This window comes from Cnephaeus nilssonii (genome assembly GCF_951640355.1).
Source record: "Cnephaeus nilssonii genome assembly, chromosome: 8".
Taxonomy (NCBI): domain Eukaryota; kingdom Metazoa; phylum Chordata; class Mammalia; order Chiroptera; family Vespertilionidae; genus Cnephaeus; species Cnephaeus nilssonii.
In genome coordinates, this window is record NC_137079.1 from 21,354,892 (window position 1) to 21,368,583 (window position 13,692).

General features: G+C 40.2%; 1 protein-coding gene and 1 long non-coding RNA gene across 4 annotated transcripts in view; one reads left to right on the plus strand and one right to left on the minus strand.

The window, feature by feature from the left end:
- The window catches only part of UNC5D (unc-5 netrin receptor D), a gene marked incomplete at both ends in the record, with an annotated part of 503,620 nt that overhangs the window by 408,036 nt on the left and 81,892 nt on the right, over positions 1-13,692 (plus strand). For 2 of the 3 annotated variants that reach the window (XM_079779640.1, XM_079779639.1), the window contains one exon: positions 13,598-13,630. The exons of the other annotated variant lie outside the window; for it this stretch is intronic. In XM_079779640.1, the coding sequence (XP_079635766.1) occupies positions 13,598-13,630 (33 nt within the window). The remainder of the gene's footprint in view (positions 1-13,597; positions 13,631-13,692) is intronic. 3 annotated transcript variants of the gene reach the window in all.
- LOC307104639 overlaps positions 1-13,692 on the minus strand; it is a 199,056-nt gene that overhangs the window by 27,968 nt on the left and 157,396 nt on the right. The window contains exon 2 of the long non-coding RNA XR_013813918.1: positions 13,266-13,338. This is a non-coding gene — a long non-coding RNA (uncharacterized lncRNA). The remainder of the gene's footprint in view (positions 1-13,265; positions 13,339-13,692) is intronic.

Genomic DNA, 13,692 nt, shown 5'->3' on the forward strand with positions numbered 1-13,692 from the left:
GCACAAATTCAAGCACGGGTGGGGTCCCTCAGCCTGGCTGACGATCAGGGGCAATTGGGGCCAATTGGGGCCGTCTCGCGCATTCCAGGGGGAGGGACCACGGGAGGTTGGCTGGCTGGAGCACACTGACTACCAGGGGGTAGCTCCTGCATTGGGTGTCTGCTCCCTGGTGGTCAATGCGTGTCATAGCAACCAGTCGTTCAGTCAACAGGTTGTAACCGTCGCTTAGGCTTTTATATATATATAGATATCATTGAGAAAGGGGTATGTTTATGAGTCTAACACCAGGATATATTCTGTCCTTTCAGAGAGAGTGGCTACCAATATCAACAAAAATGGATAACAGATTACTATCTCTGCAGAAAGCAATGAACAGCATTCTAATTAAAAGATGTCAATACCCCTTTGCACCTCTTGCTGGCACTCTGTTCCAATGGTCTTGGTGAACTAGCTGTGCTCTCAGGATAAAGATTCAGTGAATGCTGGGTTTGATTAAAATAGCATTTGCCAACAGCTTTATGGAGCAGTAGTTTTGTGAAGGATCTAGGTCATGTTACAATTTGGGAATTTTCTCCATCCTCATCCTATATGTTTTCATCTATGCCAAACAAGACCCTAAAGCAGTTCCTCAACTTCTCTTAGAAGACATATAATTCTTTGATTTTATTTAGCTTTCAACAAAGCATCTGGGTTGCCTTTGTGGTCCCTGAGGGTAGCATTTCTCCAAGAGATGGAGCTGCCAGCTCTGAATGATCACTTTAATATTTGGGTGTGATTGTTGCTTGGTCAGTTGTGACTGGAGCACAAAACTTTAGTGTGAAGCTGTCACAGATGGCCACACCTAGGTGCTGTCATCAAGAAATTACATGCCCCACCCTAGCTGGTTTGGCTCAGTGAACAGAGCGTCGGCCTGTGGACTGGAGGATCCGGGGTTCGATTCCAGTCAAAGGCACATGTCTGGGTTGTGGGCTTGATGCCCAGTGGGAGGCAGGCAGTAGGCAGCTGATCGATGATTCTCTCTCATCATTGATGTTTCTATCTCCCTCTCTCCCTTCCTCTCTGAAATCAATAAAAACATATTAAAAAAAAAAAAAAAAAAGAAGAAGAAATCACATGCCCCAAGACTGGTGATAGTAAGATTAGGCCATCTTTGCCAATAGTAGTTAGTGCAAGGATCCAAACTGAAAGCATAAGCTAATCCTCCGACACCTTTCTTTCCAGAAAGATAATTACGTGACATATTGTTGAGAAATAGGAACTTGTGTGGTTCCATGTTTTCTAAACTTAAACACCAGAGTCAGGTAGTTTTTTGACCATGTCCTTTCTGCTTGCTGAACTTAGCTTCGTCTATGCTCTGAGAAGCACAACCAGAGGTAAATGACATATGCATGCCTCATTGAAAGGAACAGAAGGGTGAAAATAGCAGGGTATTTAGCTTGCTCCTAAGAAATAAGAAAAGCCTGCTCCCTCTTCCTTTACTCCAGCAGATATAAAACTAAGGGCTTTGACTTGAGAAGATTAAATAGATCTGCTTCAGAGGGGATTAGTGCCTTGAGGTGTAGTAAGACTGAAGCCAGAGAAATGCCACAGGGGCCTGAAAGAGAGAGGAAATCTTCAAGGCTGAGCTACCTGATAGTTAATCCAGCCTCTGGTCAAGATGTAAGATAGGTCAGTTCAACACTGAGAGCTCAGAAACTGAAATATCAGTTAAACTGTGGTTTGTTTTCATTTCTGATGGATACATTGATAAGAAAAGTTTGAATTGACAGTTTGGAAACCACATCAAGGACAAAGACAATAGTAGGTTCAATTAAACAACCCCAAGCTTAGATATAATAATCTAACAACATCATCTATCGAATGATCTACTTAAATGACCTAAAAGAAGCATCTGAAAAGGTGAGCTTTTAATCACATCAAAATAAAGGTCATCTTGCTAAGCATTGTATCTTGGGCTACTCTCAATGTCATTTCATCCTTACAGTAATTACCCAAGTCACTTCTCTGTCTTTCCTAGGACACCATTCTGGAGTTGGCTCAGTGCATCTGAAACAACTTTTACATTTTGCTAATGGTTTATGGAATGCCTATTTTGTATATAGGATTATAATGGATAGGTGTCCTTTTACCTTAACAAAACCCATCATTTCCTTTCTTTAGGCAAAAAGTCCTGAATCATACTTGACTCATTCTTAAACTTTTTGTTGGATAAGTTCATATTTCAGAACCAGCTGCACTGCACAATTGCTTAATTATAGCGTAAACTTTATATAGCAAAGAAATGAAAATGGCGTAGCAAGATAACATGCTAGCACGATCCATTCTTCAATTGTCATGAAATTTCCAGCTGCTTGCTAATTCTCCCAGGTAGTTTTAATATTAAAAACCCATTTTCATTCAATTTACTGTACATAGTAGGTGCTCCTTTTTATAATAGCTGCTTTCTGCATAAGAAACAATTGATTAATTCAGAGTTGCCTTCATGTATACTTCATAGCAAATGTGAATACAGTATTACAAATCCACAAGAGTAAATAAGAGGGTAGGACTGGGAACATATGGTATCATTAGCAGCTTAGCAACAATCTCTCCCCCATACCCCAATAAACACTTTACCATTATGGGATGCAATAAGAAGACCAGTGACTAACAAGCTTTAAAGAGACAGAGTAGAATGGCTCATGACTAAAATTTCCATTGTGCTTAATTAAAAAAGAAAATAAAGCAGAGAGAGCCCCATACTCATGTGTCCTAGTAAAAGCATTTTTTAAAAATTCAGTAAGGCTAAATGTTTCATTTTTGTGCTTAAATTCAAATGCCATGAGTAGAACTGAGCATAAAGAGAATGAAGATAAACCATATACAACAAATTATCATAAAATTTCTCCCCTTTGTTATCTATCCACTGTAGACTTGTCTACTTTTATGCCTTGTTAGTTAAAGATAGCCTTCCGGTCAAGATGGTGCAGTAGGTAAATGCAGTGCTGGCCTCCTCCATGATCACATCAAAATCACAACTAAATTATAGACCTATGATCATTGAGAACCACCCAAAGACTAGCTGAACAGAACTCTTTAAGGATGTAAAGAAGAAACCACAAAAGACTGGTAGTAGGGGTGGAGATGCGGTCCCACACCCACAGTATACTCATTAGGAATAAGGAGGGGTATCATAGCTGTGAAGCTTTCGTTGAGAAGCAAGGGTTCTAAAACAGTTAAGATACCTTTCTTCTTTTTTTTTTTTAACCAGGAAATTTCCCCATATCACCATCTTTATTTTCTCATAGACCTGTGCTACATGTACATAGTTATGACAGAATAACCAAGATAAGAATTTCTTCTTCAGCTAATAGAAATCAAGGTATTTAGTTTACCCTCATCTCTCTTCTATCCACTTTTTTCTATTCCTATACACTTTACTTCCCAACATAAATCAATATGTACTTTTTTTATACTTGGCTTACATTATTTTGGTGGAATTGGACAGGAAGTGCTATGTCTTGCTTCAGAAACATGATCTCTGGCAGTTTCTCTCAGGCACATCCTGTTCACTTTATCCACTATAGAAGAAGAATTGAAATAAAACACCTCCACTGTAAATAGGAAGGACTTTAAAATTAAATTTGGGCATCTGGAGAGCAGAAGCAGGATCACATTACTTAAAGTGGAAAAAGACAAAAACAAAGCAAAATGAAACAAAAACGCAAGGAAATTAAAGAGACAAATAAGAACCAATCCCCATGATAATGTAAACTGGAGACAGAAAACCTATTAGAAAACTTAAAAACATTTCTTAACGAAATGAAATTTTAGCCATACAACCAGAAAGTTGGTGGAAATGCAAATCATTATAGCAAAAGTAAAAATATTTTGTAGGTAATATATGCCTAAGAAGCACAGGGAAGGCAGCAGTTCTGAAGTAGGCATTGTTAGAAGACACAGAGGTTAAGCTGCCATGAGGCTGACCCAGGATGGATCTGCATTGATTTGGCATTCAGAGCAAAGGGTGAATAGCCTTCCACTGCCCTCTTTGATTCTCAGTTTATACTGGTTATCCTGTTTGCAAATTAGGGATAGACATGAACCTAGAATTGTGAAAAATAAATGAGCTGGGCCTACAGGATTCAACATTAACCTCGTTTAGAAAAGAACAGGTTGAAAACTCAGGAGTTTGGGGGTCAGATTTCATGAGTTTGGATTTTGATTACAACACTATGAGCAAGTTTCTTAAGCTTTAATTATCTATAAAATAAATGTTATAATAGTGCCTCATAGAAAGGTGTGTTTTGTTTTTTTAGGAGGCAATAGGCAAATCCATTCAAAGCATTTAGCATCCATAGTAAAAACAATAACCAGTGTGTGTGTGTGTGTGTGTTCTAGTAAAGGGATTCCTGTTTCAGAAAAAGTTATGTTTTTCATGACCTGCAAAGGTACTGACAGTGTGACACTATATATATTTAGTTAAAACATTTCCTAGTGCATCTATTAAAATAAGTATTTGTCATTAAAATCTATTGTATTGTATGGTCACCATTTTATCCTCTTCTATCACCCTCATGAGTTTTTTTTTTCTTAATCTCTCCACCTTTTTCACCCAGTCCCCCATCAGTCCTCCCCTCTGACAGCTGCCAGTCTGTTGCTATGAATTTGTTTCTATTTTGTTTGTTAGTTTAATTTGTACATTAGATTTCATATATAAGTGAAATTATATGGTACTTGTCTTTCTATGACTGGCTCATTTCACTTAATATAATACTCTCCAGGTCCAAACATGCTGTTGCAAAAGGTAAGATTTCCTTCTTTTTTATCCACTCATCTACTGATGGGCACATGGGTTTCTTCAAAAGCTTGGTTATTGTAAATAATGCTGCAATGAAATAGGGATACATATATTCTTTGAATCAGTGTTTTGGGTTTCTTCAGATATATTCCCAGAAATGGAATCACACAAAAGGAGGGCATAGTTAAAAGAATAAAATGGCAACAAATATGTATCAACAATAATCATTTTAAATGCAAATGGCTTAAATGCACCAAACAAGAGACATAGGGTAGCTGAATGGATAAGAAAATAAGACCCATGTATATGCTGTCCACAAGAGACCCACATCAAAATGAAAGATATACAGACTAAAAGTAAAGGGAGGATGGAAAAAGATATTTAATTAAAATGGAAATAAATTTAAAAAGCTGGGGCAGCAATACTTACATCTGACAAAATAGACTTCAAATCAAATGTTAAAAGAGTTAGAGACAAAGAAGGACACTACATAATGATAAAGTCATCAATCCAAAAGGAGGATATAACCCTTGTAAACATTTATGCACCCAACATAGAAGCCCCTAAATATATCAAACAAATCTTGATGGACATAAAGGGAGAGATTGACAGTAATATAGTCACAGGAGGGGATTTTAACACCCCATTGACATCAGTGAATACATCTTCCAGATAGAAAATCAACAGTGTAACAGCTGCCTTAACTGACACAGTAGATCAGATGGATTTAATTGATATCATCAGAGCATTTCACCACAAAGCAGCATAATATACATTCTTTTCAAGTGTACATGGAACATTTTCTAGTATAGGACACAAAACAAGATTCAGTGAGTTTAAGGAAAACAAAATTATATCAAGCATTTTCTCTGACCATAATGGTATGAAACTAGAAATCAAGAAAAAGACTGAAAAACACATAGGGGCTAAATAACATTCAATGAATGGGTTAACAACGAGATCAAGGAATAATTCAAAAGAGACATCAAGACATATGAAAATGAAAACAATGATCCCAAATCTATGGACACAGCCAAAGAAGTTCTAAGAGGGAAAGTTATAGCAATACAGGCCTACACTAAAAAAACAAACAAACAAACAAACAAACAAACCTCAAATAAATAATCTAACCTCACAACTAAAGGAATGAGAGAGAGAGAGAGAAAAGTCCAAAGAAATGGAAAGGAAGAAAATTATAAAGATCAGATGGGTGTGGGGGGTGTGGGGGTGGGGAAACAAAGTAGTCTAAAAAAATAGAAAAGTTCAATGAAACAAAGAGGCAGTATTTTGAAATGATAAACAAAATTGATAAAATTATAGCAAGACTCATCAAGGGGGGAAAAAAGGAGGGCCCAAATAAAATTTGAAATGAAAGAGAAGTGACAACTGACACCACAGAATTACAAAGAAATCTTACTTACATGTGGAATCCAATGAACAAAATAAACTGACAAATAAAATATTTTATATACTAATAACCAACTATCAAAATGCAAAATTATTAAAACAATCTATTCTACAATTGCATCAAGTAGAATAAAATTCCTAGGAATAAATTTAACCAAAAATTTAAGATTTGTAATTGGAATATAATAAGACATTAAAGAAAGAAATTGAAAAAATTGCAAATAATGGAAGGCCATAAGTGCTCACTGATAGGAATAATTAACATCTTTAAAATGTCCATACTACCCAAAGAAATCTATAGATAAAATAAAATTCCTATCAAAATATCAGTGGCATTTTTCACAGATTTAGAACATATAATCCTAAAATTTACATCACAAAAGAAAAAACAAACAAATAGGATTTGTTTTATCAAACTAAAAGTTTTTGCATAGTGATGGAAAACATCAACAAAATGCAAAAAACCTATTCAATGAGAGAAGATATTTAAGGAACTCATAAAACTTAACACCCAAAACACAAAATAATTCAATTAAAAACATGAGCAGAGGATATAACTAAACATTTCTTCAAAGAAGACATACAAATGGGCAGTAGACATATAAAAAGATACTCAAAGTCTTTAATAATCAGAGAAATGTAAATTAAAATCATGAGGAGATATAACCTCACATCTGTCAGAACAGCTATCATCAATAAATTAATCAATAACAAATGTTTGCCAGGATGTGGAGAAAAGGAATCTTCATGCACTGTTGGTGGTATTATAAATCATTGTGGCCACTATGGAAAACAGAACTACCATATGACCCAGCAGTTCTACTTCTGGATATGTATTTGAAGAAATCCAAAACACTATGAAAAGATAAATGCACCCCACTGTTCACTGCAGTATCCTATCTAATAAAAAAGTAATATGCAGATTGACCATCACTCCAACACACAATATGGCTGCCCCCATGTGGACACAAGATGGCTGGCACAAGATGGCCAGCGGGGGAGGGCAGTTGGGAGGCACCAGACCTACAAGGGAGGGCAGTTGGGGGTTATCAAGCCAGCAGGGGAGGGCAGTTAGGGGTGACCAAGCCAGCAGAGGAGGAAAGTTGGGGGCAAACAGGCTGGCAGGGGAGCAGTTAGGCATCAATCAGGCTGGCAGGGGAGTGGTTAGGGGGTGATCAGGCTGGCAGGCAAAAGCGATTAGGGGCAATCAGGAAGGCAGGCAGGTGAGCAGTTGGGAGCCAGCAGTCCTGGATTGTGAGAGGGATGTCCAACTGCCCGATCCCACCGGGATCGGGCCTAAACGGGCAGTCGGACATCCCTCGAGGGGTCCCAGATTGGAGAGGGTGCAGTCTGGGCTGAGGGACATCCCCCCTCCGTGCACGAATTTCGTGCACCGGGCCTCTAGTTATTTATAATAGCCAATGTATGGAAGCAGCCTAAATGATTATTGATAGACCAATAGATAAGAAGATGTGGTACATATATATAATGGAATATTACCCATAAAAAATCTTAACCATGTGTGACAACATGGATGGACCTAGAGGGTTATGCTAGGTGGAATAATTCAGACAGAGAAAGACAAATACCATATAAATTTGCTTATATGTGGAAGCTGAGAAACAAATATATGAATGAACAAAACAGAAATAAACTCACAGAAATAGAAAACAAATTGATTGTCCCCCAGACGGGAGGGGCTTCAGGGGGATTGATGTGGAAGGGTAAAGAAATTAGAAGTGCAAATTGCCAGTAGAAAAACAGTTCCTGGGATATAAAGTACACTATAGGAAAGATAATCATAGCTATGTATTGTGCCAGGGGGGTACTAGACTTATCAGGTGAACAGTTAATAAGATTTATAAATGTCTAATCAGTAAGTTGTACACCTAAAATTATTATAATACATCAACTTCAATTGAAAAGTTTTTGTTTTTCTTTAATTATCTATGCCTGGGAGTCAGAACATTTTTATGTAGGAGGTTTGGAGGGAAAAGGACATCCCAAGGAGAGGCACCAGCATGGGCAGGGGCGGTAATGGATTGCTCAGACTAGGGCATGAACTTGTGCTGAGGTGCTGTGGAAACTAAGTCCTAATTGTTGTGGTGGGATCAGCTAATAGGAGACCATTAAGATAGGCAGGGCAGTTGGCTTTGACTTAGGGCAGTGGAATCATGGTAGATCCCTGTGTGCTGATGCTAGAGGATTAGCCCAGTGACAGGGAGTGGGCAGAGAAGACTGACAATTCCACAGACTTCAGAAGCACCTCCAAAACCATTTAAAAGTACTAAGACTGTGGAGGGTACATTAAAATAGTCAACAAATATGTTTTTTTGTGGGATGAAAAAGGTTTCAAAGAATATGATCAATGAAGAAAGAAATCATAAAAATGACATTTGGAGATGGAAACGGACATGGCTGGTTTAGTGAAGAAGAAAATGGCAATCATTAACTATAATGACATCTGTGATTGTTGCCTGGTGAAGAGTATCTGTCTGGGCTTTCTGTCTGGTGGGTGTTTAGTTCAATGAGCGGCTCTATGCCTGAATCTCAAAAAAGAACACAGACTCTGGTATCAAGTATATTTGTTAGTTGTCAAAACTCATAGGAACCGATTTCAAATAATCACAGCCCACAGGTTTTAGGAAGCAGCCCCTTCCTTGCTCAGTCTATAGGCTGGAGATTGACTGCATCTGTCCACACATGCTACATCTCCCAGGCCTGCTCTCCTAGATCTGCAGCATGTGGGCTGCACGAAGCTGGCCACATTTATTCTCTGGGAAAGAACAGATAAGGCTGGATGTGGGCATGTGGGAGGGAAGGTAGGGGTGCAGCTATAAATATCTCCTAAGAACAATGGATACCATGGAAATGCTTTAGGAGCATCCCATATAACAAAGAAAGCAAGAAAGGTGGAAAAGAACCAAATCACCATCAAAAATACATAAATTGTTCTGTCTCTTTTTCTCTCCCCCTCTCATAAATGTACTATACATGGCACATGCAAAGCAATATTTGCATTATAGTATAGTACTAGGAAACAAAAGCATACTACAGAATGATATATAAAAGATAATTCCATGTTTTTATAGGTAAAAATGATCAATAACTATCAATTTCATGCAGTTTCCTGATAATATATATGTGTAAGTATACACGTGCACATAATCTCATCTATAATAATAAAAGCATAATATGCTAATTAGACCAGATAGCCGGACGACCTTCTGGACAAAGCTGGGGCTGCGAGGGCCGAGCCCCTGGCACGAATTCTGTGCATCAGGCCTCTAGTACATATCCTATCTAATAAAGAAGGAATATGCTAATTGACTGCCACGCCCTCAAAGATGGCGGCACCCAGTCCCCTCAGCCCCACCAGGGCGGCAGGCGCACGGCAAGGCCGGGCCTGCCTCCAGAGTCCCCCAGTCCCCTCAGCCCCCCAGCCGCTCAGGGCCGGCCTGAGGCACAGGCAAGCCTCAGATGGTGGCTGCCCAGCTGTCCAGGGCCGCCCAAGGCTCAGGTAACCAGGGCCGGCCAAGGCTCGTGCTGCCAGCAGTGGCAGCAGCAGAGGTGTGATGGGGCGTCGCCTTCCCCTGATCGCCGGGTCGCCTCCCACCCCCAAGGGCTCCTGGACTGTGGGAGGGGGCAGGCTGGGCTGAAGGACGCCCCCTCCAGTGCATGAATTTTCATGCACCGGGCCTCTAGTATAAAATAAAGTGAAAAGGCTTAGACTTGTATAGATAACCTAAAGAACACATGACATAATTTAAGACACTATTAACATTAAAAAAAAAAAACAACAACACTCCTGTTTCTTTAGCTTATAAGTACACAAATAATAAAGACTGAGTTTTAATTACTTATTATCAATGTCCATTTACCCAGAAGGTACCTCTCAGTGTACCTGAGGTCTTTGGAAAATGGTTTTGATTTTCACAAACTGAAGCTCAGCTGCCACTGGCTCAAAATTACATTTCTCTGTCTGCAGAATACAAAAGGGATCTTTCTGGGCCCATCAGATACCATAGCTACCCCAAAGCCTCCTAGGGAGGCAGAGACCAAAAGAAGTTCAGTACACAAACCCCCAGATGTGTTGCCAGGAAGTGGTGGTGCCCTCAGAAATTACAAAAACACAGACCCCAATTAATCAGGAGCTCTTGGAGTGGGGCCCAGGCATGGGTATTTTCTTTTAAAAATAAGCTCCCCAGGTGATTCTGATGTGCAGCCAACATTACTAGAACTATGGCCCTAATGAATTAATTTACTAAGGGGTCATTTGAACATGGCCTTGGAGAGAGGTAAAGTCAAAGCAGAGAGGATTTTGTTGACCAAGGCCAAGTGGATGCATGGCCCTCCGCCTTGTGAGAAAATGATTATGCAAACAGAATAAAAGGACATCAAGCGTGGGGTGGGCAGGCCTCGCAAAAGATAGTGAGGTTGGTGGGAAGCCCTCTCTCAAGCTCATGGATTAGAGACTGTTCAGACGTTTCAAGCTGGGAAAATGCTGTATGCTCTCAGGCTGATGACATGAGACTGGTATTTCACAAAATACAGCAGGACCCAATTTTGATGTGGATGCTAGAGGACTAAAGCTCTCCTGGGCACCAGAGGCTTCCAGCCTTTTCCGCGAGTCTGCACACTGACCCACAAGACTTCCTGGCCCTTCGCACAACAAATCCCACAGTCCAGCAGAATCCCTTGGAATAAATTTTGCTCTGCTCTAGGAAACCATGTCAAATAGATTTCAAATGGAATGTCATTGCTTGTTATTCTGCTGATTTATGGTGGGTGAAAGCTAGGGAGCCCATGAGGGTCTCCTGGTCCCTGCCTGTTTTTATCCCTATCAGGAAACTGAAGTTTTGACTCAGTCTCATAAAGCAGCCACAAGGGCCTTCACTCCCTTTCCAGCACCCCAGAAATGCACTAGAACATGGGGTTGTGACTCATCTCCAAGAATCATGCAGCTGTTTGTGTTTTTCACTTTGAACAAGTGACAAGGATGATCCTATTTGTAACATGTGGAAACCATAATATTAGTTATTAGCTACCATTTATTGATGCTTCACCTGTGCCAGCCCTGTGCTGCACACTTGACATTCATCATGCTTAGTCGCCAGCATCAATCTTCAAGGAAATTATCATTCGCATTTTACTTTGGAGAAGGACACTGAGACCACATAGATAGGATACAAACAATTCAATATTTAAATCCTGTCTGGGCTCTGAGAGTTTGCACTAATCCCACAATGCCACACTGCTAATAGTGAGGGCACCAGAGCTGGTTCAGGGGGGGAATGCCCACTCCTGTCCATGTGCCTTGTGGCCTGAGGCCTATCTTGGGACCTTTGCCCTCAGCTTGTCAGCTTCAATCACTCTGTTTCCTGCAGAGCTATATCCAGTGCAACGCACCACCCTGATTTTTTTCACAGCCTGGCTGTATTCAATTTTATTTTTCTGGGGAGTAGTTATATATAGCACCCATTTTTAATGGAGCTTCATTTTGCTACCTGGCATAACCTCCGTTCCTGTGGTTTAGAAGGAAGATAATACAGTTTAGCTCAGCCAGGGTCCTAAACAGATGTTCTGCATGTCTCTCTGTGTAGTCCTAGCAATGCATCACGTTAGATGGCTCAGCCTGGGCCTGCCAGCATCGCTGTGCCCATGCCAAATGCTGTCAGATAGCATGCAATAAGCAAAAACTGAGGTTAGGTTTAGACCCCACAGTGGTTTTATTCTAATTCTTGAGTGCATTAGCATCTGGACTTCGCCAGGCATCACCTGCTCTGGGGAAAGCTGGTGGCGTTAAATTGATGTAATAAGCTGAATGCGAATATTGTCCTGTTTTAAGAAACCTGGCTGTATAAAAATCTGAATATGAGCATATCAACTTGAACAAATTATTATCTTTTATGAGGATTGTTCATTGAAAGAAAGATTTGCCAGAAATTGCCATTTGCCAGTGAACTTTCACCATATATTGAAGAGGAAAAAAATGGTGGCCCATTGGCAAGAGTGTGATTTACGTGCAACTTTTAACAGCTACTCCCTTAACAAATCAGATGGCAAAACACACAGGAGATGTACTTAAATCACACTGCCAGGGCTTCCTGTCAAAACCAGTATTAAGTGAAGGACTGGGTTAGGGGAAGAATTCCATGAAGAATTCCGAGTAGAGCTGCATCTATCTGCCTGGGAGAGGTTATGGTGCAGTCAGTGAGATGATATTTATGAAGATCTCAAATGTGTACTGCACTAGGTTTGATTCGGTTAAAAATGTAATCCAAAATGACAGTGTCTCGCCCCGTGCGTGGCTCGCCTTCAGGCAAACGGAGGAGGGGCGCTGCACAAGGTGACCTTGCAAGGTCACCCGATCACAGTGTGGTTCTGTGACCGCCTAGCAGCAGCCTCAGTGCTTGGAGTCTGACTGTTCCGTCTGAGCCCTTGAAAGGACTAGTAAGAGGGCTGACTCGCCATGCAAATCTTCTGGCACCTTGGCCTTGGTGTCTGAAGTGTGGGCTTCCCAGGTTTCTGTATTGTGGAGGAGCCCTTGGCAGGGATGGGACCAGGCAGGGGAGATGGGGAGTGGAGAGGCTGTGGTTTAAGACAGCGTAAGTCCCAGGCACCCAGTCTCACGGTGATTTAGAAAATTACTGCAGGGTTATTCAGTGATGGGAGACAGGGCAGGAGAGGGTGGATGGAAGGCAATGGGGAAAATTCAGAAAATATCTCACCTGGGCTCTGGCTCCTGTGGCCCCGCTTCAATAAAAGTCTGAATGTCTTTTCTCTGCGCCCACCTCATCTGACTGCTTCACTGCTCAACACTATGGCTGTAAAATGACACCTTTCCATTGAGAGAAACTGTGCACGTTTTAACAATTAATAGAGATATGAAACCAAAAAGTGTAATTTCTTAAAACATGCCCACAATACTGCACGCATACCCAAGGAGAATGCATAAACAACACAGTTTGGAACTTTTTATGCAGGCCATGATAACCGCCGACCAAGGCAGGATCCCTTTAAATATTTATTCACTGGTTCATTTTTCTACCCTATATAGTGAAATAGCATCCCTTACCTGAGCCGTCTCCTGGCTGTATATAAAAAGGGGCAGCCTGCAAGCTCACAGCTCTCATCATGCGGATCAGAATCTAGCAAATGCAACAGAAAGAAACTCTAGTAAGCCTGAGGAAAAAGAAAGGAATGAGGCAATCATCCTAAAAAAAGATTGCAAAACAGAAAAATAAAGAAATAGAGCAAAAAGGAAAAATACTGACAACATAATCTATACGTTATCTGCAAAAATAGACAAAATGTTCCTTTATAGAGATAGACCAAATGATATAGGAAATATATCTGCTCCATGTAAATTTATTAAATGCAACTTTTTTCTCTCTTTCTTTCTTTTAGATAAAAAACCTCTTCATGAGATAAAACCCCAAAGTAAGTTCTTTTTCCTCTTGTGACTATAATTTATTCTCATATCTGCTGCCTTACTGTTGTAT